Source organism: Amblyraja radiata, chromosome 46 (genome assembly GCF_010909765.2).
Source record: "Amblyraja radiata isolate CabotCenter1 chromosome 46, sAmbRad1.1.pri, whole genome shotgun sequence".
NCBI classification, from domain to species: Eukaryota; Metazoa; Chordata; class Chondrichthyes; order Rajiformes; family Rajidae; genus Amblyraja; species Amblyraja radiata.
This window is the reverse complement of record NC_046001.1, coordinates 4,117,760-4,140,684: the sequence shown is the minus strand read 5'-3', so window position 1 is coordinate 4,140,684 and position 22,925 is coordinate 4,117,760. Positions and strand designations below refer to the sequence as shown.

The following is a 22,925-nucleotide window of genomic DNA, read 5'->3' as shown; positions in this document are numbered from 1 at the left end:
ACTGGGCAACATTCAAATGTCCAATTACATGTTATATCTTTGCAAACAGAGCCTACATCGGAAGTGAGATGTGTATACAGTGTCCTCCATAATGTTTGGGACTAGGACCCATCATTTATTTATTTGCCTCTGCACTCCACAAATTGAGATTTGTAAAAGTAAAAAATCACGCGGTTAAAGTGCACATTGTCAGATTTTAATAAAGGCCATTTCTATACATTTTGGTTTCACCATGTAGAAATTACAGCAGTGTTAATACATTGTTTCCTCCTCCCCCCCCCCCCATTTCAGGGCACCATAATGTTTGGGACACATGGCTTCACAGGTGTTTGCAATTGCTCAGGTATGTTTAAATGCCTCCTTAATGCAGGTATAAGAGAGCCAAACCTAAGGCTTACCAAAATCAAATGTTTAGAACATCATTAAGAAGAAAGAACACTGGTGAGCTTACTAATCGCAAAGGGACTGGCAGGCCAAGGAAGCTGATGACAGAAGCATTCTCTTTATAATAAAGAAAAATCCCCAAACACCTGTCTGACAGATCAGAAACACTCTTCATGTGTGGATTTGTCAATGACCACTATCCGCAGAAGACTTCATGAACAGAAATTCAGAGGCTGCACTGCAAGATGCAAACCACTCGTTAGCCACAAAAATAGGATGGCCAGCTTACAGTTTGCTAAGAAGTACTTAAAAGAGCAACCACCGTTCTGGAAAAAGGTCTTGTGGACAGATGAGATAAAGATTAACATATCAGAGTGATGGCAAGAGCAAAGTATGGAAGAGAGAAGGAACTTCCAAAGATCCAAAGCATACCACCTCATCAGTGAAACACGGTGGTGGGAGTGTTATGGCCTGGGCATGTATGGCTGCTGAATGTAGCCATACATGCCTTCATTGATGATACAATTGCTGATGGTAGTAGCATAATGAATTCTGAAGTGTATAGACACATCCTATCTGCTCAAGTTCAAATAAATGCCTCAAAACCTATTGGCCGGCGGTTCATTCTGCAGCAAGACAATGATCCCAAACATACTGCTAAAGCAACAAGGAGTTTTTCAAAGGTAAAAATTGTCAATTCTTGAGTGGCCAAGTCATTCACCCAGTCTGAACCTAACTGAGCATGCCTTTTATATGCTGAAGAGAAAACTGAAGGGGACTAGCCCCCAAAACAAGCATAAACTAATACAGGCCTGGCAGAGCATCACCAGAGAAGACACCCAGCAACTGGTGATGCCCATGAATTGCAGACTTCAAGCAGTCATTGCATGCAAAGGATATGCAACAAAATACTAAACATAACTACTTTCGTTTACATGACATTGCTGTGTCCCAAACACTAAGGTGCCCTGAAATGGGGGGACTACGTATAAATACTACTGTCATTTCTACATGGTGAAACCAAAATGTATAAAAATGGCAATGTGCACTTTAACCACATGTGATTTTTTTCTATTCCAAATCTCAAATTGTGGAGTACAAAGGCAAATAAATAAATGATGGGTCTTTGTCCCAAACATTATGGAGGGCATTGTAAAATTACCAATACAATACAATGAACTTTATTTTTCCATTAGGAACTTTGGTTTCTGCAGCCATACAACAAAATAAACAATTTTACAAGACACACAACCAAACTCAATTCACACAGACATCCATCACAGTGACTCTCCTCCTCACTGTGATGGAAGGCAAAGTCTTGTCTCTCCCCTGCTCTCCAACCTCTCCCGATGTTAAAGCCCCCGGCGGGCGATGGTAAGTCCCGTGGCCGTTATTGCCGCGCCGGCGATGTAAGGCCCGCTCCGGGTCTTAACGTTGGAGCCCCCGGCGGGCGACGGCAAGTCCCGCGGCTGTTAAAGCCGGTGCAGAGGAGTGCAGGTCTGTCTCGTCGTGTGTACAATTTGGACGGAGAGACATGTCACTGGTAAAGAGACATGTTGTCTGACCCGCTGAGTTAGTCCGGCTTTTTGTGTCCATCCTCGGTGTAAACCAGCATCTGCAGTTTCTTCCTACACGATGCAATCTTGCAACGTGGCTCAGTTTGCATCTCGGCCAATGAAAGAATATAGAAATAAATACAAGTTGGATGCTTTTGAAATGAAAATAGGAGCTGCACCTTGTGGGTGGAGTAAACAAGAGTTAACCTATCCCTCAGAGCTATGTGCTAAAAAAACATGAAGATGCTTCGATGGTTATATTCAGATCCTGAGGATTTCTGCAGAAGCTGTGTAGTATTCTGGCAGACTTCACTTAGTGATGAGCACAGATTTGGTCACAGGAACAGGGTATGAATGAATTAATGAATACGGTGGCGCAGCGGTAGAGTTGCCGCCTCACAGCGCCAGAGACCCGGCTTCCATCCTGACCACGGGTGCTGTGTGTACGGAGTTTGTACGTTCTCCCCGTGACCTGCGTAGGTTTTCTCTGGGTTCTCCGGTTCCCTCCCACACTCTAAAGTAAGGTAGACAAAAATGCTGGAGAAACTCAGCGGGTGGGGCAGCATCGATGGAGCGAAGGAATAGGTGAAGTTTCGGGTCGAGACCCGAAACGTCACCTATTCCTTCGCTCCATAGATGCTGCCTCACCCGCAAAGTTTCTCCAGCATTTTTGTCTACCTTGTAAATACAGTTAACAGCTGATCTCGGGAAGAATTTCAGCTGCATTCTGTACTTGCCGTGCCATAGTCCTAATCACCGGTTTTAATTTAGTTTGGAGATAAAGCGCGGAAACAGTAGTTATACAGCTACACCACCGTACTGCCCCTCTAAAGTAAGGCGGTAAGTTGTAAAATTGTACCGATTGCGTGTAATGTGCAGTATGTGGTGATCGCTGCTTAGGAAGGTCGGAATGGTGGATGGAGTTGTGGGGGAGAGCAGGGGAGATTATAACAAGAGGCTTGATGAAGGTAACCAGAGACTGTGGATAATGGCATCTGGTTTAGAGTTTAGAGGTACAGCATGGAAATATGCCCTTCGGCCCGCCAAGTCCACAACGACCAGCGATCCCCGTTCACCATCGCCAAGCACTAGGGGCAATTTACAACTTTTACCGAAGCCAGTTACCCCTACAAACCTGTACGTGCTTGGGATGTGGGAGAAAACTGGAGCACCCGGAGAAAACCCACGCGGGTCATGGGAAGAACGTACAAACTCCGTACAGACGGGACCCGTGTCTCTGGCGCTGTGAGGCAGCAACTCTACCGCTGCGCCACCGTTCCGTCCCTGCCACTGTGCCCTCCCCCCCCCCCCCCCCCCCCCCCGGTGGGAAAGTAAGGTGAATTGTGTGACCAAATAAGGGGGGGGGGGGTGGACAGATGGGTACAGTGGGGGAAGGGACCTGATGGAAGGTGTTTGTGTATGGGTGAAAGGCAAATGGAGTGGGTGGGGAAGAAGCTGGATGAGAAGAATGAGAAACAAGCTCAACTTCCTGCTATGTGAGACTGGCTTGGGACAATTATTAAAAATGAGCCGGTTTTGGGCAAGGTTCATGAAACTAACTTGGCTCTAACAGTGCCAATGTTTGCTGGCCAGTCAATAATTACTTCTTGGCCACAGCTCAAGATACTGGCTGTTATAAATTATTTACAGGTGGATTTAAAGTTGTTTCCTCCAGTTAAGCTTCATCAACCATTTGGCTTTGGGTGTTTTCTTATTTCTCCAGATCAGCTGACTGAGCTGGATGTTAGTATAGGTGCACCAGCACATCTTTGTTCCTTAGTCGAGGACTTTATAAGCCTTGGACGGCACGATGGCTCAGCGGTAGATTTGCTGCCTCACAGCGTCAGAAACCTGGGTTCGATCCTGACTTCGGGTGCTGTCTGTACGGAGTTTATACGTTCTCCCCGTGACTGCGTGGGTTTTCTCCGGGTGCTTTGGTTTCCTCTCACACTCCAAAGACGTGCAGGTTTATAGGTTAATTGGCTTTGGTAAATTGTAAATTGCCCCTCGTGTGCGGGGATCGCTGGTCGGCGCAGACTCAGCGGGCCGAAGGGCCTGTTTCTGCACTGCGTATCTAAGCTAAGCATAGAATGTTTAAAGCTGGACTCTGCTGTAAAACTAAGAGGCGATGCTCGTTAAAAGATCTGATAGTCCTGCTTCCCCTCTTATTAAAGCGTAACTACGACAGTCATCTTTTTATTAAAACCGTAGCAGCAGAGGTTTCCTTTGTTAAAATCCACCCAGTAGTGGTTGTGCTCTTAGTAAAACCCTGACTGGAATAGTTGCCTTACTATTACTCGGCTTATTTCTTCTTTCGGGTCAACAGGCCAGCCAAAGCTCCACGTAACTGGAAATGTTCTGATGGGTATCAAGAGTCTGTCTGCATAGGCAAATTACATGTCAATTTGGAACTCCCAGTCACAAGATGGCCGCAGCTTACAAATTGAAAGTCACCATTTTAACGACATTAACATTTCCAGTATAAACACCAGGGGTTCTGAGTCCCAGGTAAATGCAGATCCGTTCTGTTTTATTTATTTCTGTGAAGGGAACATGAGCAAAGGGCCAGAGTTGTAAATGTATGACCACGTCCTAGAGCATTGCATCACACATGCTTCAGAGGTCAGGGGATGGGTGTGGAGTTAGTTCTCTGCCCTTATCAGGGAGTGCGTGATACTGGAACAATGACTGGTGCACAGAAGGTTGAGAATACTTCAGTGATTCTGAGATGCAACCACCTTATCTCCTTGTCCACAGCCAGCAACGTCAGGCCTTGCAGATGTATTATTGTAGAATCCTTGTAATTTTGTTTATCTGCCTTGGCTTTGTGCTTTTTGCCCTTTTGTTTCTGGGTTTGAAAGTTGTTTTTCAAATTCCACTCTAGGACATGAGTATAAAAATAAACTTCCATTTATATGGTCCTTTTTAATATAGGAAAATATACCAAAGGATTTGGAGTTCTTAAATTGGCAAGGGCATGTTAGGATAAAATCTTGAAGGAAATTAAAATTAATGGAGTGACGAAGATCTGGGTCTTCATGCAGGCAGGTAGGGTGATGTTAGAGGACGTGGTGTGTGTGCATCAGTTGGCAGGGTCTGGTGATAATACATGGCTCTGGGTAACTTCGATATTGCTCTCAGGGCGAACGGAATCAAGGGATATGGGGAGAAAGCAGGAACGGGATACTGATTTTGGTTGATCAGCCATGAATTGCTCGAAGGGCTGAATGGCCTACTCCTGCACCTGTTTTCTGTGTTTCCAACTGGGTCCATATTTCACATTTCATTTATATGTTGTGTGGTGCACATTTCAAAGCCATCATCAGCCATTTTATCAATACTCAAAAAATATTGGCATCTTATTGAAGGACAAAATCTGTGACAATTAGTCAATCGAGTGTTATGTGAGACGGCCCCCTTCTGAAGAGTGAAGCTAAGATTCTCACAATGTGCTCCATCTTGTGCCAAATCCCCTCTCTCTTTCTGCTGAATTTACCCAGGGTATGTTTCTGTATCATCCCTTTATACCTTGGCCATTGATACGGTTGGACCTTTGCATTGACTGTTTTGGATATCAATTCTGAACCTGAAGTCCATACCCAACGTAGACACATAATGCTGGAGTAGCTCAGCGGGTCAATACCCAACCCCTCCGTTAAACAAAGGTCACAAGATAAGCTCTGGGAATGAGGACATTAGGTTGGATACCATGCAAAGGCGTTGAACTCTCAATGTTGGCTTCCCGTAGGAGATCAGGACAGTTTGACCCGCTCCTCATGTGAGACCTGTTTAAGAAGGAGCTGCAGATGCTGGAAAATCGAAGGTAGACAAAAGGTGAGGCAGCCGCTGAGTTTCTCCAGCAATTAGATTCTCTGGTCTATTGGATGTTAATTCCGATAAGTACCCAAACGCACTTTTATTTTCCCTTTTCACTTGTTATAGAATATAGAACGTAGCACAGGAACAGGCCCTTCAGCCCACAATGTCTGTGCCGAACATGATGCCAAAACCAACTCTTATCTGCCTGCACACGATCTCTCCATTCCCTGCATTTCAATAGTATTGTAAAGGGCCTGTCCCGCTTGCATGCGATTGCATGCGTCTGGCGCGACCAAACGTGGTCACTTGAGGCGTACGGGCCGCGCGGGGCCGGTCCCACTTCCAAACGCGGAGGCGTATGGAGTTGTGCGGGGCTGGTCCCGACATCGCGTGGGGCTCCGAACATCCCCCACTGTCCGAAAATTTAGCGCGCCAACGGCCTGTCGGCCTGCAGCCGCATTGAGGGCGTACGCAGCGTCTTGACGGCGTACGCCTAGCGCGTGGCGTGCTGACGTCACCGCCCGGCGTGGTGTTGCGTGATGACGTCACCGCCCGACGCCGTGCGACGTCCAAATTCAGTCAGCCCGCCTCCTGCCCAGCTGATTGGTAAGTATGGCGCAAATTACGTCTAGCGCGTACTTACTGCGAACTTTGCTAGAAACCCCGCTTCCGTTTGGTCGCGCCAAACGCATGCAATTGCATGCAAGTGGGACAGGCCCTTAAATTTTCCAGTGACCCAGGTGAGTTCAAAGGGAGTGAGTAGGTTTCATCATCTATTGATTCAGCTTGTCAGAATGACCCAAAACATACAAGCACTCCCGTCTCTGGCTGTGAACCCATCCATGGTCCCCACCTCCGCTGTTCTTGGCTCAAACTCCGGACCCCCAGCTGCCAGTAAGAATGTTATTGTTCTGTCATCACTACATCTGACACGATGGAGAGAGAGGGAATGCCGGGGTTACTTGAAGTTAGAGAAATCACATTTATACCTCTGGGGTGTAAGCTGCCCAAGCGTAATATGAGGTGCTGTTCCTCCAATTTGCGTTTAGCCTCACTCTAACAATGGAGGAGGCCGAGGACAGAAAAGTCCTATTGTCCCAAAGGACAATTAAACAGTCTTGACTTCCTTGATTCTTGAAGGTGGAGGGGGCCATTACCAGAATATTGGTTACAGTAAAGAAAAAGTTGGAGATTGGTTAATTTCGAATGCACTGACAGAGAAAGTAAGCACAAAATGCTGGAGTAACTCAGCGGGTGAGGCAGCATCTCTGGAGAAAAGGAATCGGCGAGGTTTCGAGTCGAGACCCTTTGTCAGATTGATGTCGGGAGGGGGAAGAACAAAGATAGAATGTAGGCAGAGACAGTAAGACTAGTGGGAGAACTGGGAAGGGGATGGAGAGAGAAAGCAAGGGCTATCTGAAGTTAGAGAAGTCAATGTTCATACCGCTGGGGTGTAAACTACCCAAGCGAAATATGAGATGCTGTTCCTCGAATTTGCGCTGAACCTCACTCTGACAATGGAGAAGGCCCAGGACAGAAAGGTCAGATTGGGAATGGGAGGGGGAGTTGAAGTGTTGAGCCACCGGGAGATCAGGTAGGTTAAGATTGACTGAGCAGAGGTGTTCGGCGAAACGATCGCTGAGCCTGCGCTTGGTCTCGCCGATGTAGACTTCTCTACATCGGCAATCATGGTGGCACAGCGGGAGAGTTGCTGCCTTACAGCGAATGCAACGCCGGAGACCTGGGTATGATCCCGACTACGGGTGCTTTCTGTATGGAGTTTGTACGTTCTCCCCGTGACTTGCGTGGGTTTTCCCCAAGATCTTCGGTTTCATCCCACACTCCATAGACGTACAGGTTTGTAGGTTAATTGGCTTGGTAAATGTAAAAAAATTGTTCCTAGTGGGTGTAGGATAGTGTTCATGTGCGGGGATCGAAGGGCCGGTTTTCACGCTGTGCCTCTAAACTAAAAGTAAGCAGCTTTGCTCATTTCCTCCACTTTAAATTTTCTCTAGACTAAAAACAATTCCTGTTACTTTAAATTCTACACTGTGCTCCCAATATGACCTCACCATCTGTGGCCTCCGACCACTGTTCCAATGAAGGTAAATACAAGTTTGAGGAGCCTGCACTTTTAACTATGATTCATCGATTCTCTCTTTTGTTTATCGATGCTCCACCTATCAAAGTTTGAGAGTGTTTAATTGTCAGATGCGCCAGGAACTTGTCATGTGTGCCAATTCAATTCTTACCAGCTGCTTTAGGGTCAGATTAACCCACGACACAATCAATAAATAAATAAGCAAGCAAATGTACAATAAACAATAAGATAATATATCAATTATGCTAGGTAACCAGACCATAGCAGTACAAAACGAAGTGTGTGGTGCAACCTTATATAAAGGCTATAGTAGTTTGGTGCTGAGATGGGGTCATGGTTAGTTGTTCAATAGCCCGATGGTCGATGGGGATAGAGCTGTTCTCAAACCTAGAGGTCGTGGCTCTCTGGCACCTGTTCATTCTTCCTGATGGCAGCTGCGAGCATGGCCAGGGTGTCGTGGGTCTCTGATGACATTGCCTACCCACTCGAGGCAGTGTATCCCGTAGATCCCTTTGATGGTGAGGAGGTCGGTACCCGTGGTGGGCCGGGCAATGTTCACCACTCTGTGAGGCTCCTCTGTTCACGGGCATTCGAGTTGCCCAATCGGGCCGTGACGCAACCAGTCAGTATGCTCTCTCGTACACCTACAGGAAAGTGCAATAGAGTGTTCAAAAAGGAACTGCAGATGCTGGAAGATCGAAGGTACACAAAATTGCTGGAGAAACTCAGCGGGTGCAGCAGCATCTATGGAGCGAAGGAAATAGGCGACGTTTCGGGCCGAAACCCTTCTTCAGACTGATGGGGGGTGGGGGGGGGAGAAGGAAGGAAAAGGGGAGGAGGAGGAGCCCGAGGGCGGGCGGATGGGAGGGTGGGAGGAGACAGCTAGAGGGTTGAGGAAGGGGAGGAGACAGCAAGGACTAGCAAAATTGGGAGAATTCAATGTTAATGCCATCCGGACGCAAGGTCCCCAGACGGAATATGAGGTGCTGTTCCTCCAATTTCCGCTGTTGCTCACTCTGGCAATGGAGGAGACCCAGGACAGAGAGGTCGGATTGGGAATGGGAGGGGGAGTTGAAGTGCTGAGCCACCGGGAGGTCAGGTTGGTTATTGCGGACTGAGCGGAGGTGTTCGGCGAAATGATCGCCCAACCTCCGCTTAGTCTCGCCGATGTAAATCAGCTGACATCTAGAGCAGCGGATGCAGTAGATGAGGTCGGAGGAGATACAGGTGAACCTTTGTCGCACCTGGAACAACTGCTTGGGTCCTTGAATGGAGTCGAGGGGGGAGGTGAAGGGACAGGTGTTGCATTTCTTGCGGTTGCAACGGAAAGTGCCCGGGGAGGGGGTGGTGCGGGAGGGAAGTGCAATAGAGTATTGGGCGACGTGCTGAATCTTGTCAAAGGTCGGAGGAATCACCAGCATCACCTGAAAATACATAAGCTGCCATGAGCTTGAACAGCAACTAGCTCTACCGTACCACATTTTCACTACCTCGGTGCACGTGACAATAAACTAGACTCGAATAATAGTCGCATCCTCTCCAGGAAGTGATTGAAGGACGGTTTCCCCCTTAAAAACAAAAAACATACTTTAAACATAACAAAAAATAAAGAAGATACCGGACTGAAGGCGGAGGCAGCCAGTAACAGTGCCACCGGATGTCCTATCTGTTCTTCATAAAATTTAGCTATCTGTTCTCGCAAAGATAACAATTTTGCTAAAACCTGTCCCTGCGATAGCCAACGCACTTTACAATGATAAGGCGGTAAATCCACACTGAATGCCTCATCTATCATAACTATTCTCAAACCGAAAGCCACGTGCACCGCTATCAAAAGTTGATCATACTGAAGACTAGATGGCCAGCGGACTCTCCCCGACATTTTCCCTCTCGTCAACCAGCCTCAGGCGGTGTTGGCACCAGTCAGGCAGGCAGGGAAGTTGACGTACATCCTAGAGTCGCATTAGAACTAAATCATGAGCATAACAGGTGTTAAAATAGCCCTCATGACTTACTAATGTTTTAATTGTGCCCGTCAGTCGGGGAGGATTGTTTCGTTGAATCTTCTGTTACTCTTTGGTATTTTAAATACGTTCATTTTAAGATTAAAATAAAAATAATAAAGACGAACAAAACATATTAATAAAAATAAAAGGATTTGTTCTACAAAAATTTGGATTCATTCAAAAGGCCGCAGGTTCCCCACCCGTGGACCAGACTGTTCATGGGTGAGTAGAAATGTTCTCAAATTAAATTCTGGGTACATTGCAGCCAGCTCTACTATTTCTGCCATTTCCCATTCCGAAGACACTGGCTCCTTTCTTTTCCTTGGAAACTGTCTCGAACTAAACCACACCTATTTCCACCCTGCTGTCATACTTAATCCCCATATAACCTTTGAATTCCATGTCAAAGCCATCACCAAGATTGTTTACTCCTACGCTTAATGCTACTTCATTCCATCCTGCCCGAGCTCATTTTTTGTTGACATCGTTGTGTCCATGTTTTTTGCTTGGATGATTCATGGAGATCTGAGGGGTACATCGTTCACACAAAGGCTAGTTGGTGGGAATGAGCTGGCAGAGGAGTTGGTGGAAGCAGGGACATAAGTTCCAGGAGCAGAATTAGGCCATTTGGCCCATCGAGTCTACTCCGCCATTCAATCACGGCTGATCCATCTCCCCTCTCATTCTCCTGCCTTCTCCCCGTAACCCCGGACACCCTTGCGTTTAGAACTTTTAGAAGGCACCTGGACAGGTGTTTGCATGAATTGGGTAGAGAGGGATTTAGAGTTAATGCAGGCACGTGGGATTAGTTTTGATGGGTATGACGCTCGGTGTAGATGCATTGGGACAAAGGGGCTGTCTCTATGCTGTACGACTCTATGACTCAACTTCTAAATGGTAAATCTAATCCTCTGCCAGGCGTCCTTTTATTCTGTACTCAGAAGTTCTGTCTTGGAAGCAAGCGAACAACCATCTGAATCACATGGCATCATATCGCCTTTTGTGGCCATTTTCTGATTACGTTCCATTTAGTTTCGTTTTTTTTGTTCAGTTTTAGAGATGCGCTGCGCCACTGTGCCAGCCTTAAGCCCCTGTCCCACTTTCCCGAGTTACTCACAAATTCACCTGAGTTTTCCCCTTGATCCAAACTCGGAGAATGTCCGTAGGAGGCCGTAGGCGTCCGTAGATATTTCATAGAGGCTCGTAATGCCAGCCGTAAGTACGCGGGACATCAGGCAAGTCGGGACGTTTTTTCAGCATGTTGAAAAATGTGCACGAGTTTAAAAATAAATAAATAAATAGCCCCGACTACCTACGGCTGGCATCTCCGAGTTTGAATCGAGGGGAAACTCGGGAGAATTCGTGAGTAACTCGGGAAAGTGGGACATGGGCTTTAGCATACTTTTTATACTTTGGAGGTGCCATAAAAATGTAAATCATGCTTGGACCGGTTCTGTGGGAAGCGATGTGTACAGACTTGTGGTTTAGACTTGTTTTTCCATACAGCGGCTTCAATCATGGCAGTAAGATTAACTGCTGCCGTGTGACTCACAGGGCCACTGTCTCCCAGCGAAAGCAGTGTTGCTAGGTAAATGTAATACTGCACGCCACATGGCTTATTCATGTCCGTGGAGGTTAAGTACCTGACAGTGACATTAATTAGGGTCATGGGGTCATACAGTAGGGAAACGGGCCCTCTAATCCTTTCCCATCCATGTACCTTTTTTAGAAGTTCAGAAGAAAGAGGGGGGAAAAACGTCCAGAACAGTGAAAGGCTTGGATGTGGAGAGCATGTTTCCACTTGTGGGAGAGTCTCGGACAAGAGGGCACAGCCCCAGAATTAAAGGACATTCTTTTAGGAAGGAGATGAGGAGGAATTTCTTTAGTCAGAGGGTGGTGAACCTGTGTAATTCATTGCCACAGACGGCTGTGGAGGCCAAGTCAGTGGATATATTCAAGGAAGAGATAGATAGATTCTTGATTAGTACGAGTGTCAGAGGTTATGGGGGGGAAGGCAGGAGAATGGGGTTAGGAGGGAGAGATGGATCAGCCACGATTAAAGGGTGGAGTAGTCTTGATGGGCTGAATGGCCCAATTCACTCCAATCTCTTATGATCTTGTGATCTACCTGAAGGTAGTTGTGGAGGAAAAAGGAGCTATGATGACCATTTGATTGCAGGCCTGTCTGAAATACTGGATGTCTCTAAGCACCATAAATGCGTGACTTTAACCTTCGAACATGGACCTTGGATGTTCACGTGCACAAGTGATAGGCGTAGAATTAGGCCATTCGGCCCATCGAGTCTACTCCGCCATTCAATCATGGCTGATCTCTGCCTCCGAATCCCATTCTCCTGTGAACGCTTTCTGAACTTAACAGGACCCGACTGCATATTTTGGGTCAGATAATCAAGCAAGGTATGAGGGCCTGGGTCAGATGTGGATTAGCTGTTGTTTAGTCTGGGTTTGCTTTTCACTTCATCCCTGACTTGTTGGTTTGTGCGCGCACACACACAGTAGTCCTGATTAATTCTGCTTAACAAATGTGACAACATTCACAGCTCAAGGCCATCTCCAGTTCAAATGAAAATGGGTGAAGGATTTTGTGCGGTAATAGTGTGGGTCGTGTATGGCCTGTGTTTAGATAAGGATACTGTAGGAGGTGTCGACTAACCTCCAAATTCCCTGCCATCCATTGGTGAGTGAGCTGAGACTGGCTGGAATTATTGCGAGCCTTCCCTGTCCTTGCAGATTTGCTTTCGACAGTAAGCTATAAAGTCTGAGTTGCGAAAGACTCTGTAAGTAGTTTCTCTTTAAACTGCCTCAATTAAATGTGTTTGTTGGAAGTTAGATGAATCTCAACCCAGAGGGTACTTGATTCAGTGGACCCATCTTTATCCAAAAAGCTGCTTTGTAAATACAGTTGCTTAAGAAGGAACTGCGGATGCTGGAAAATCGAAGGTAGACAAAAATGCTGGAGAAACTCAGCGGGTGAGGCAGCATCTATGGAGCGAAGGAAATACAGTTAGCAGCTGACCTCGGGAAGAATTTCAGCTGCATTCTGTACATGCCGTGCCATAATCCTAATCACCGGTTTTAATTTAGTTTGGAGATAAAGCGCGGAAACAGTAGTTATACAGCTACGCCACCGTACTGCCCCTTGGAAGTGTCTAGTGTTGGACATCTCCACACTGGGACAAAGGTTCTGACTGTCTACCCTATCTGTGCCTCTCATAATTCTCTATACTTCTCTCAAGTCTTACCTCAACCTGCAAACAATCCGAGTCTACCAAACCTCTCCTTGTACCTAAAACTCTCTAATCCAGGTGGCATTCTGGAAAACCTCTTCTGCACCATCTCCAAAGCCTCGGGCTTTGCTGTAGTGAGAGTTAACAACTAATGATAATTCCGTGCCACCTTGGCATTGGTTTGGCGAGGTTTGTAGACAAGATGGTAGAGTTCCCTCAGTCGGTAAAATAAATACATATTGTCTCTGCATCTCTCTTTGGCTCCACCGCAACCCACGATGTGCACATCCTTCCACGTTACTCTGCAGTATTGTACACTTGAAGTGGTGTGGGGCACGGTGGAACTTTTTGAATAGGGAGAGGCTCTGCCGTGTGATCTGCAGTGACTGTTACAGAAGCTTTTCAATGAGTTGCTATCTGTAGCAAATGAGATCTCATTACAACAGCTTGTATCTTTTGCCCTGCCCAGCCCCTTCCGTGCACTGTGTTCAAGAAGGAACTGCAGATGCTGGAAGATCAAAGTCTCTTCGATCTTCCAGCATCTGCAGTTCCTTCTTGAACACTTTGTCTACTCCACTGCGATATCTCCTCAAGGTATGCCTACTTTGAAGAAGTTCTCCCCTTCCGTGCACTTCTGAGTTGTGTGAGATAGAAACTAATCCCAAGGCGCGGAGACCCTCTTTTATGTGCATTTTTGATGTTTAATTACTGAATGTTGTAATTTGGCGGGCGACATGTTAAATATATCTGAAACCAGGATGAGAGATTCCTGGGGACTGTTTGTAAGATGGTGCAAAGAATACTCGACTTTAGTTTAGAGATACAGCGCCACTGGTCCGCGCCGACCAGCGATCCCCGCGCACTAAAGGGCCTGTCCCAATTTCACGACCTGCTGAGTTTGCCCTTGACTCGTACTCGCAGCATGGTCGTCACGAGGTCGTAGGTAGTACTCGTGGCATCAAGTAGGTCGGGGCGTTTTTCTAGCCTGATGAAAAATGTCCATGAGTTAAAAAGGTCATGAATTAGGTCGTGAAAGTGGATCAGGTCCTTAACAGTATCCTGTACAAACTAGGAACGATTTACAATCTTTACCCAAGTCAATTAACCTACAAACCTGTACGTGTGTACACCAGCGATCCTCGCACACTAACACTATCCTACACACACCAGGAACAATTTTACATTTACACCAAGCCAATTGACCTACTGACCTGCACGTCTTTGGAGTGTGGGAGGAAACCGGAGCACCCGGAGAAAACCCACGCGGGTCACGGGGAGAACGTACAAACTCCGTACGGACAGCAGCCGTAGTCAGGATCGAACCCGGGTCTCTGGCGCTGCAATGCAGCAACTCTACCGCTTCTCAATCATGCCGACTATTGATGTGACTATTTATTTTTCTTGCACTTGCTGCCTGAAAGGTGCTTTCTGAATTTGATGAAACTGACATCAGATTTAAGTTTTTTCTCTTTGAAATCATTCAAGCATCTACACTGTACCTTTAACAAGTAGAAATTTAAATGGAAATAAAGTCATCCCTCTGTATAACAGGAAGACAGACACAAAAAGCTGGAGTAACTCGGCGGGTCAGGCAGCATCTCTGGAGTGTGACATTATGAGTCTATGATAAGAGTGGAGGTTTTCAAGGGTCGTTTAAAGGTCTTTATGTTGCTGTTCAGGAAAAAAATGAACCGTGTGAGATTTTAAAGGTGAATGAAGTAGCATATATTAGTGCTTTAGTGAAGGACTGAAATGCAAATTCTAATTGGTGGATGTGCAATGCTGTGCGCTACAATAGTAGCAGCACCCAGGGTTTGCACGTTCTCCCCGTGACCATGTGGGTTTCCTCCGGGTGCTCTGGTTTCCTCCCGCATCCTAAAGACGTGCAGGTTTGTAGGCGATGTGACCTTTGTAAGTTGCCCCTAGTCTGCAATATATAGGATGAGAAGGTGGGATGACGTTTACCCACCTCCCTCCATGTGGAAAATGTTGTCCCCTGGACATCCTTAAAATATTCCCCCTCTATATTAAACTTCTGTCCTCTCGTTGTAGACTCCCCTATTTATCTACCCCTCTTTTTTCATAAACCTCTAAGGTCACTACTTGCCCTCTTAAGTTCCACTGTGAACAATCCCAGCCGTCCAGTTTCTCCCTGTAACCAAAGCCCTCCATCAGCTTATCATATACCAAGTGTCGTTGAACCAATGTCCTGACCAGTTGTAATGTGATGTGACTTTAATGTCCTCTGTATTGACTGGGACTTGGACCCCAACATCCCTCTGCACAGGATTAGTATTTGCTGGGGCATCTTGGTGTGCAGAGACAAGTTGGGCCGAAGGGCCTGTTTCCGTGCGGTTTGACTTTGGACTGCGGCATGGCAACCTTGGAACCCTGCTGAACATTGCAGAAACATTTTTACCAGCTCAGTCGGCTTCTTCTGTTTCTGCTGAGTCAGCCTTTGCCGACCGTAATGCATTTTTGTCCTCCCTTTTTCTTAATCTTATCTTTTTTCTTTGTATCTGCTGCAGGGAACGTGGCTTCTTCAGAGAACTTTGAGTGTGGACTCATTCCATTCACCATGGCCCCAGACCAGGACACCGCAGAGAACACAGGTAAAGACAGTGCTTGTATTCTGCAAATATCCAATTCATCGTGCCAGCAGGTGATGGTGGAAGATTATTTTTCAGTGGAGGCTTATACTCGTATACTCATACTTTATTAGCCAAGTATGTTTTACAACATACGAGGAATTTGATTTGCCATACAGTCATACTAATAAAAAGCAACAGAACACACAAACTCAGCGGGTCTTCTCTCAGTAAGCCAGTTGTGAATCAATGCATCCAAGTCACTGTTAAACCCGTGCAGGCGCACAAATTAAAAACAAACTGCAACGTGTTGCAGTAACTCAGTGGTCACGGCAACATCTGTGGAGAGTCTGAAGAAGGGTTTTGGCCCGAAACGTCGCCTATTTCCTTCGCTCCATAGATGCTGCTGCACCCGCTGAGTTTCTCCAGTATTTTTGTGTACCTTCGATCTTCCAGCATCTACAGTTCCTTCTTGAAAACTCTGTGGAGATGCTGCCTGATCTTGTTTTTTTTTAATTAAGTGAAAGAAGAATATCCATGGTTCATTATATGCCTCTTATTTTTGTGCTGCTTCATCTTCTGGTAAAAAATAATTCCTGTTTTAACCTGGTAGATGAAGTTTTGTGATGCTCCACTTGTCTTCATTGAACAAGAGTTGAATTTTATAAGTGCCTCAGGGTACATCAGTGGCTAAGGAAATTACCAGACCAAATTCTTAGCTGTAGCTCAAGGGGAAAAACAAAATATGAGGTGTCAAAGCGAGTGATTTAAGACTTGAGAGCTAATGGGATAAGACAATTGGCATTTGGTTTTATTCTTTTCTAGTGATACATGCCCTTCGGCACACCAATTCCGCACCAACCACACGCACTCTCTCACCACACAACCTGTACATCTTTGGAGTGTGGGAGGAAACCGAAGATCTCTGACAAAACCCATGCAGGTTACGGGGAGAATGTACAAACTCTGCACAGACAAGCACCCATAGTCAGGATCGACGCTGGGTCTCTGACAATAGGTGTAGGCTATTCGGCCCTTCGAGCCAGCACGGCCATTCACAGTGATCAGGGCTGATCATCCACAATCACTACCCCATTCTGGTGCTGTAAGGGCAGTAGCTCTACCACTACGCCACCGTGCCGCCCAATTCTTCGCATTATAATAATTCACTGGGATATCCCAAAGCAAATTGAATGATTTTTGAAATTTAGCCGCCAATATAATAAAGGGAACCAATGGCCTATTTGCCTGAAATCAGTCTGAAGAAGGGTCTCGACCCGAAACGTCACCTATTCCTTCGCTCCATAGATGCTGTCTCACCCGCTGAGTTTCTCCAGCATTTTTGCCTACCTAATGACCCATTTGCGAACAGCAAGATCCTGCAAGCAGGAGTAAATGGTCTTTTTCAGCGTGGCAGGCAATATCTAGTCGGGTCAAATGACTGCGCAAGTGCGGCATGCTTTTCCAGAAAAAGTTGGCAAGGCAAAGTCATTTTAGGCAGTTCGTCACAACTTTAAATCAGCCTCGCAATCATTTCGAGTAAATCCGTGTCTCCAAACCACTTTCTTCACTGTGATATCACCCCATTCTCTGCAGCTGAGCAGCTGGTTCCAAAGACAATAGACAATAGGTGCAGGAGTAGACCATTCGAGCCAGCACCGCCATTCAATGTGATCATGGCTGATCATCCACAATCAGTACCCTGGTTCCTGCCTTCTCCCCATATCCCCTGACTCCGCTATCTTTAAGAGCTCTATCTAACTCTCTCTTGAAAGCATCCAGAGAATTGGCCTCCACTGCCTTCTGAGGCAGAGAATTCCACAGATTCACAACTCTCTGGGTGGAAATGTTTTTCCTCATCTCCGTTCGAAATGTCGTGGAATTGAAAAGTAGGTTAATTGGCTTCTGTAAAGATCTCAGGAGAGACTGCCTGGCCTGGGATAGTTTTCGCTGGAGTGAAGGAGGCTGATTGAATGGCCATTTTAGAGGTTTGGGCACAAGAGACACAGCTCGGAAACAGGCCCTTCAGTCCACCAAGTCCGCGCCAACCAGCGATCCCACTGTCTACTAGCAATAGGGACAATTTATACTTACTTTTTACCAAAGCCATTTTGCCTACAAACATGTATACGTTTTTTTGAGCGTGGGAAGAAACCGGAGCATCCAGAGAAAACCCACAGGGAGATCGTACAAACTCTGTAGAGACAGCACCCCTAGTCAGGATCGAACCCTGGTCTCTTACGCCGTAAGCACAGTAACTCTACCACTTGCCATTTATAAAAGCATGAGGGACATAGATAAGGTAAATAGCCGCAGCCACAGGTTAGAGGGGAAAGATTTAAAGGGAAGGCTGATGGCCAGAGGGTAATGGGCTGCCAGAGGACATAGTTGAGGCAGGGACTATAACAGCAGTTCAGATGTTTGGACAGGTACATGGATAAGACAGGTGTGGGGGGGGGGGGGGGGGGTATGGGCATGGGCCAAATGCAGGCAAGTGGGGTTAGCGTAGATGGGCAACTTAGTTAGCATGGACGGGCCAGGCCAAAGGGTCTGCTTCAGTGCTGTATACTGAAACAGCACTCTCCGTGTGACTCTGACTCTACAAATGGGCTGAGCCAGACGATTTGAAACCTTAAACCATTTCACCCACATAGTTTGCACATGCCTGTGATTCAGTCGTCACCCAGCCACTGCCGAAAGCTCTTTTATACTCCTGTTTCTTCAGTGCGTTGTTTGCAGTCCTCCACGAACACATATTCAAAATCCTGACCTGCTCAGTCAGCATTGCCATCTTTGCCAAGTTGCAATTAGCTTTTTTCTATACACAAGAGCTTTAAAATCCCATTCCTCGCATTCCTACAAAGCCTAATTTCACACAATCTTTGTAATTTGCTTTTAAGCTTTGTAACCCTCCCTGCATCCATGTGAATCTGACCATTGTATCTCATTCTGCTCCTGGGCTATTGTTAAGGGCCTGCCCCAGTTTCACCACCTAATTCACGACCTCTGCCGAGTTTGCCCTTGACTCGTACTCATAGCATGGTCGTCACGAGGTCGTAGGTAGGTCGTGATGCTAGTCGTAGGTACTCGTGACATCAAGTAGGTCGGGGCGTTTTTTCTAGCCTGATGAAAAATGTCCACGAGTAAAAAAGGTCGTGAATTAGGTGGTCTTCTTCTTGCGTGTGGCTTGCACAGCCTAAAGTTGTAGGACAACTTGTTCTATTTGATCTTATTTGATTGTGCACGCCGGGTTGATTGCATTAGTGATTGCATTAGTGGAAACAGGGCGGACCACGTGAAGGTTGCAATCTTCCACCCCGTGAATTAGGTCGTAAAAGTGGGACAGGCCCTTTATTTCAGTGGCTACCTTTTTGCAATTCACTGCTTTTTTTAAATGAGCGTATTCAAAACCAACGTTTTGCCTCTGGACATTTGAAGCTAACGCCATGGTTTGTTCGTGCTATTTTTATTCCGTTTTCTTTCTTTTCCTGCCTGTATATATACACATGATGCATGATTCCTAAATATAGGGCACAAACTATTACTTTGGTTTGGTCTTTCAACCACTGGCTTTTATCTTAAAAATGGAGCTTGTACAGTGGGATTGTGGACCTGACTCATTTTGTGCAGCGTATCAATACCTATGAGCTCTCGAGCGGCAGAAGCTGTGACCAGCTCCTTAAAGTAATCACTCGGCCACTACCACCTAATCACTGCATTTTACTCCATGAACTTCAACACTACCTTTCTTCCATGATCCTCGAATCCCATCCCTTTCCCTGATATCTGACTGCTGGAGGACAAAGCAGGGAGGAGACAATAGACAATAGACAAGTTCAAGTTCAAGTGAGTTTATTGTCATGTGTCCCTGTATAGGACAATGAAATTCTTGCTTTGCTTAAGCACACAGAAAATAGTAGGCATTTACTACAAAACAGATAAATGTGTCCATATACCATGATATAAATATATACACACATGAATAAATAAACTGATTAAGTGCAAATAGCAGAAAGTGGCTATTAATAATCAGAGTTTTGTCCGAGCCAGGTTTAATAGCCTGATGGCTGTGGGGAAGTAGCTATTCCTGAACCTGGTTGTTGCAGTCTTCAGGCTCCTGTACCTTCTACCTGAAGGTAGCAGGGAGATGAGTGTGTGGCCAGGATGGTGTGGGTCTTTGATGATATTGCCAGCCTTTTTGAGGCAGCGACTGCGATAAATCCCCTCGATGGAAGGAAGGTCAGAGCCGATGATGGACTGGGCAGTGTTTACTACTTTTTGTAGTCTTTTCCTCTCCAGGGCACTCAAATTGCCGAACCAAGCCACGATGCAACCGGTCAGCATGCTCTCTACTGTGCACCTGTAGAAGTTAGAGAGAGTCTTCCTTGACAAACCGACTCTCCGTAATCTTCTCAGGAAGTAGAGGCGCTGATGAGCTTTTTTGATAATTGCGTTAGTGTTCTCGGACCAGGAAAGATCTTCAGAGATGTGCACGCCCAGGAATTTGAAGTTCTTGACCCTTTCAACCATCGACCCGTTGATATAAATGGGGCTGTGGGTCCCCCTCCTACTCCTTCCAAAGTCCACAATCAGTTCCTTGGTTTTGCTGGTGTTGAGGGCCAGGTTATTGCGCTGGCACCATATGGACAGTTGCTCGATCTCTCTTCTGTACTCTGACTCATCCCCATCAGTGATACGTCCCACAACAGTGGTGTCGTCAGCGAACTTGATGATGGAGTTCGCACTGTGGTTGGCTACGCAGTCATGGGTATAGAGTGAGTACAGCAGGGGGCTGAGCACACAGCCTTGAGATGCTCCCGTGCTGATTGTTATCGAGGCTGACACATTTCCACCAATACGAACCGACTGTGGTCTGTGGATGAGGAAGTCGAGGATCCAGTTACAGAGGGATGCGCAGAGACCCAGTTCTGCGAGTTTGGTAACCAGTTTGGAGGGGATGATTGTGTTGAATGCCGAGCTGTAATCGATGAATAACAGCCTGACATATGAGTTTTTGTTGTCCAAGTGGTCCAGTGCTGAGTGGAGGGCCAGCGAGATCGCATCCACCGTTGATCTGTTGTGGTGGTAAGCGAACTGCAGTGGGTCCAGGTTTTTGTCGAGGTAGGACAATAGGTGCAGGAGTAGGCCATTTGGCCCTTTGAGCCAGCACCGCCATTCAATGTGATCATGGCTGATCATCCACAATTAGTACCCTGTTCCTGCCTTCTCCCCATATCCCCTATGTTTAAGAGCCCTATCTAGCTCTCTCTTGAAAGTATCCAGAGAACTGACCTCCACCGCCCTCTGAGGCTGAGAATTCCACACTCACAACTCTCTGTGTGAAAAAGTGTTTCCTCGTCTGATTGAACCTTTTTGCGCCTTCCATCACAGTGAGGAATGCGGAGGAGTCGCTGTGGTGGATATTCATGTTCAAATGCATTTTGTGTGTTCTGTTGCTTTTTATTTATTATATGACTGTACGGCAAATCAAATTCCTCATACGTTGCAAAACCTACTTGGCGAATAAAGTATGATTATGATCTCCTCTACTAGCAGTTATCCAAGCAAGTGAAGAGTGTTCCATCACACTCCTGACTTGTTGCCTGCAGATGGTGGAAAGGCTGTGGGGTGTCAGGATACTCCTCCTGACTCTAGAAACCCTAGTATTTATGTGGCAGGTTCACTTTCTGATCAACAATGATCCTGTTTTTTTTTTTTTCTCATCTGTCCCTCGTGTTCTTTTTCTTTTTCAGAAACACAGCTAGAACCTAACGGTGAGAATAGCGCTCACATAAGGTACAGCGCCATCACTCCTCCGGCATCTCCTGATCTATTGGAGAGGAATTCACAAGACTACTTGGATGAAAAGATCCCAATTCCAGATGATAGTTCGGTGAGCATATCCTTGGTTCCTGGAACTATTTATTAGGCCATGAATGATAGGAGCAGAATGGGGCCATTCGGCCCATCGAGTCCATTCCGCCGTTCAGTCGTGACTGATCTATCTCTCCCTCCTAACCCCATTCTCCTGCCTTCTCCCCATTACCCTCGTCACCTGTACTAATCGAGAATTATTCCCACCATCTAGTCCAGTCCTTCCCTGTGTTCCCATGTCACCTTAATGAAGATGGACGCAAAGTGCTGGAGTAACTCAATGGGTCAGGCAGCATCTCTGGAGAAAAAGGATAGAAGATGTTTTGGTTCTTCAGACTCTGACGCTTTGCCATCTAGTATTTGAGGGTTTTTCTCCATCCTGGGTAAAAGGTTCTCACTGTCCACTCTTATCTAAGCCTCTCATAATTTGATATCGTTCTATACAGCTCCCCGCAACCTCCGGCGTTCCAGAGAAAAGAATCCAAGTCTGTCCAACTGCTCCCTGCAGCCAATAACCCCTAATCCAGCCATCGTTCGGATCTACTATATCCGTTGTTCTTGGTGTGGACTTCTATACATCGGTGAGACCAAACGCAGACTGGGCGGTCGTTGCGCTGAATACCTCCGCTCTGTCCATCTAGGCCTACGTCATCTCCCGGTTGCCAAACACTTTAACTCCCCTTCCCATTCCCGCACTGACCTTTCTGTCCTGGGCCTCCTCCATTGTCAGAGTGAGGCCACACGCAAATTGGAGGAACAACACCTCATATTTTGCTTGGGCAGCTTACACCCCAGCGGTATGAATATTGATTTCTCTAATTTCAAGTAACCCTTACATTCCCTCTCTCTCTCTCTCTCCCTCCTTCCCCCCACCCCCCACCCCCCACCCTAGACGTCCTACTAGTTCCACTGTTCGCATCATTGCATCACCTCTTCAACATGCAACAATGGGCCATTGTCGGCTCTGCCTTTCCTTGGTCATCTGTTGCCCGCCCTGATTTGTTCTGGCCTTGTCCTACCTCAAGTTCCCTGCCCTCTACTTTCAGTCTGAAGAAGGGTCTCGACCCGAAACGTCACCCATTGCTTCTCTCCAGAGATGCTGCCGGTCCCGCTGAGTTACTCCAGCATTTTGTGTCTATCTCCAATTGTCTTGGCCCCGCTCTGGGAGTAGGAGTGGGGGCGGATCCGGATCTGCAACGGCCGTGAGCACCAGGCCGAGCTCGGCGATCGTTTGCCTGCCTCAGCTGCTGTTGGAGGTGAGACGTTGCGCAGCACCAGGGTCTTGGGCCTGTCCCACTTTGGCCGTCAGTTACGCGACAGGCCGGTGGCGCGCGAAGATTTTGTGCAGG

The 22,925-nt window shown here is 46.7% G+C and overlaps 1 protein-coding gene across 4 annotated transcripts in view; it reads left to right on the top strand.

Annotated features, from left to right (window-relative positions):
* LOC116968817 (natural resistance-associated macrophage protein 2-like) overlaps positions 1-22,925 on the top strand; it is a 61,628-nt gene that overhangs the window by 3,134 nt on the left and 35,569 nt on the right. For 3 of the 4 annotated variants that reach the window (XM_033015721.1, XM_033015722.1, XM_033015724.1), the window contains exons 2-3: positions 15,643-15,726; positions 21,456-21,595. In XM_033015721.1, the coding sequence (XP_032871612.1) occupies positions 15,693-15,726; positions 21,456-21,595 (174 nt within the window). In that variant the 5' untranslated portion in view covers positions 15,643-15,692. Of the gene's footprint in view, positions 1-12,574; positions 12,632-15,642; positions 15,727-21,455; positions 21,596-22,925 lie in introns of those variants that run through there. The other variant, XM_033015723.1, reaches the window with a different exon arrangement.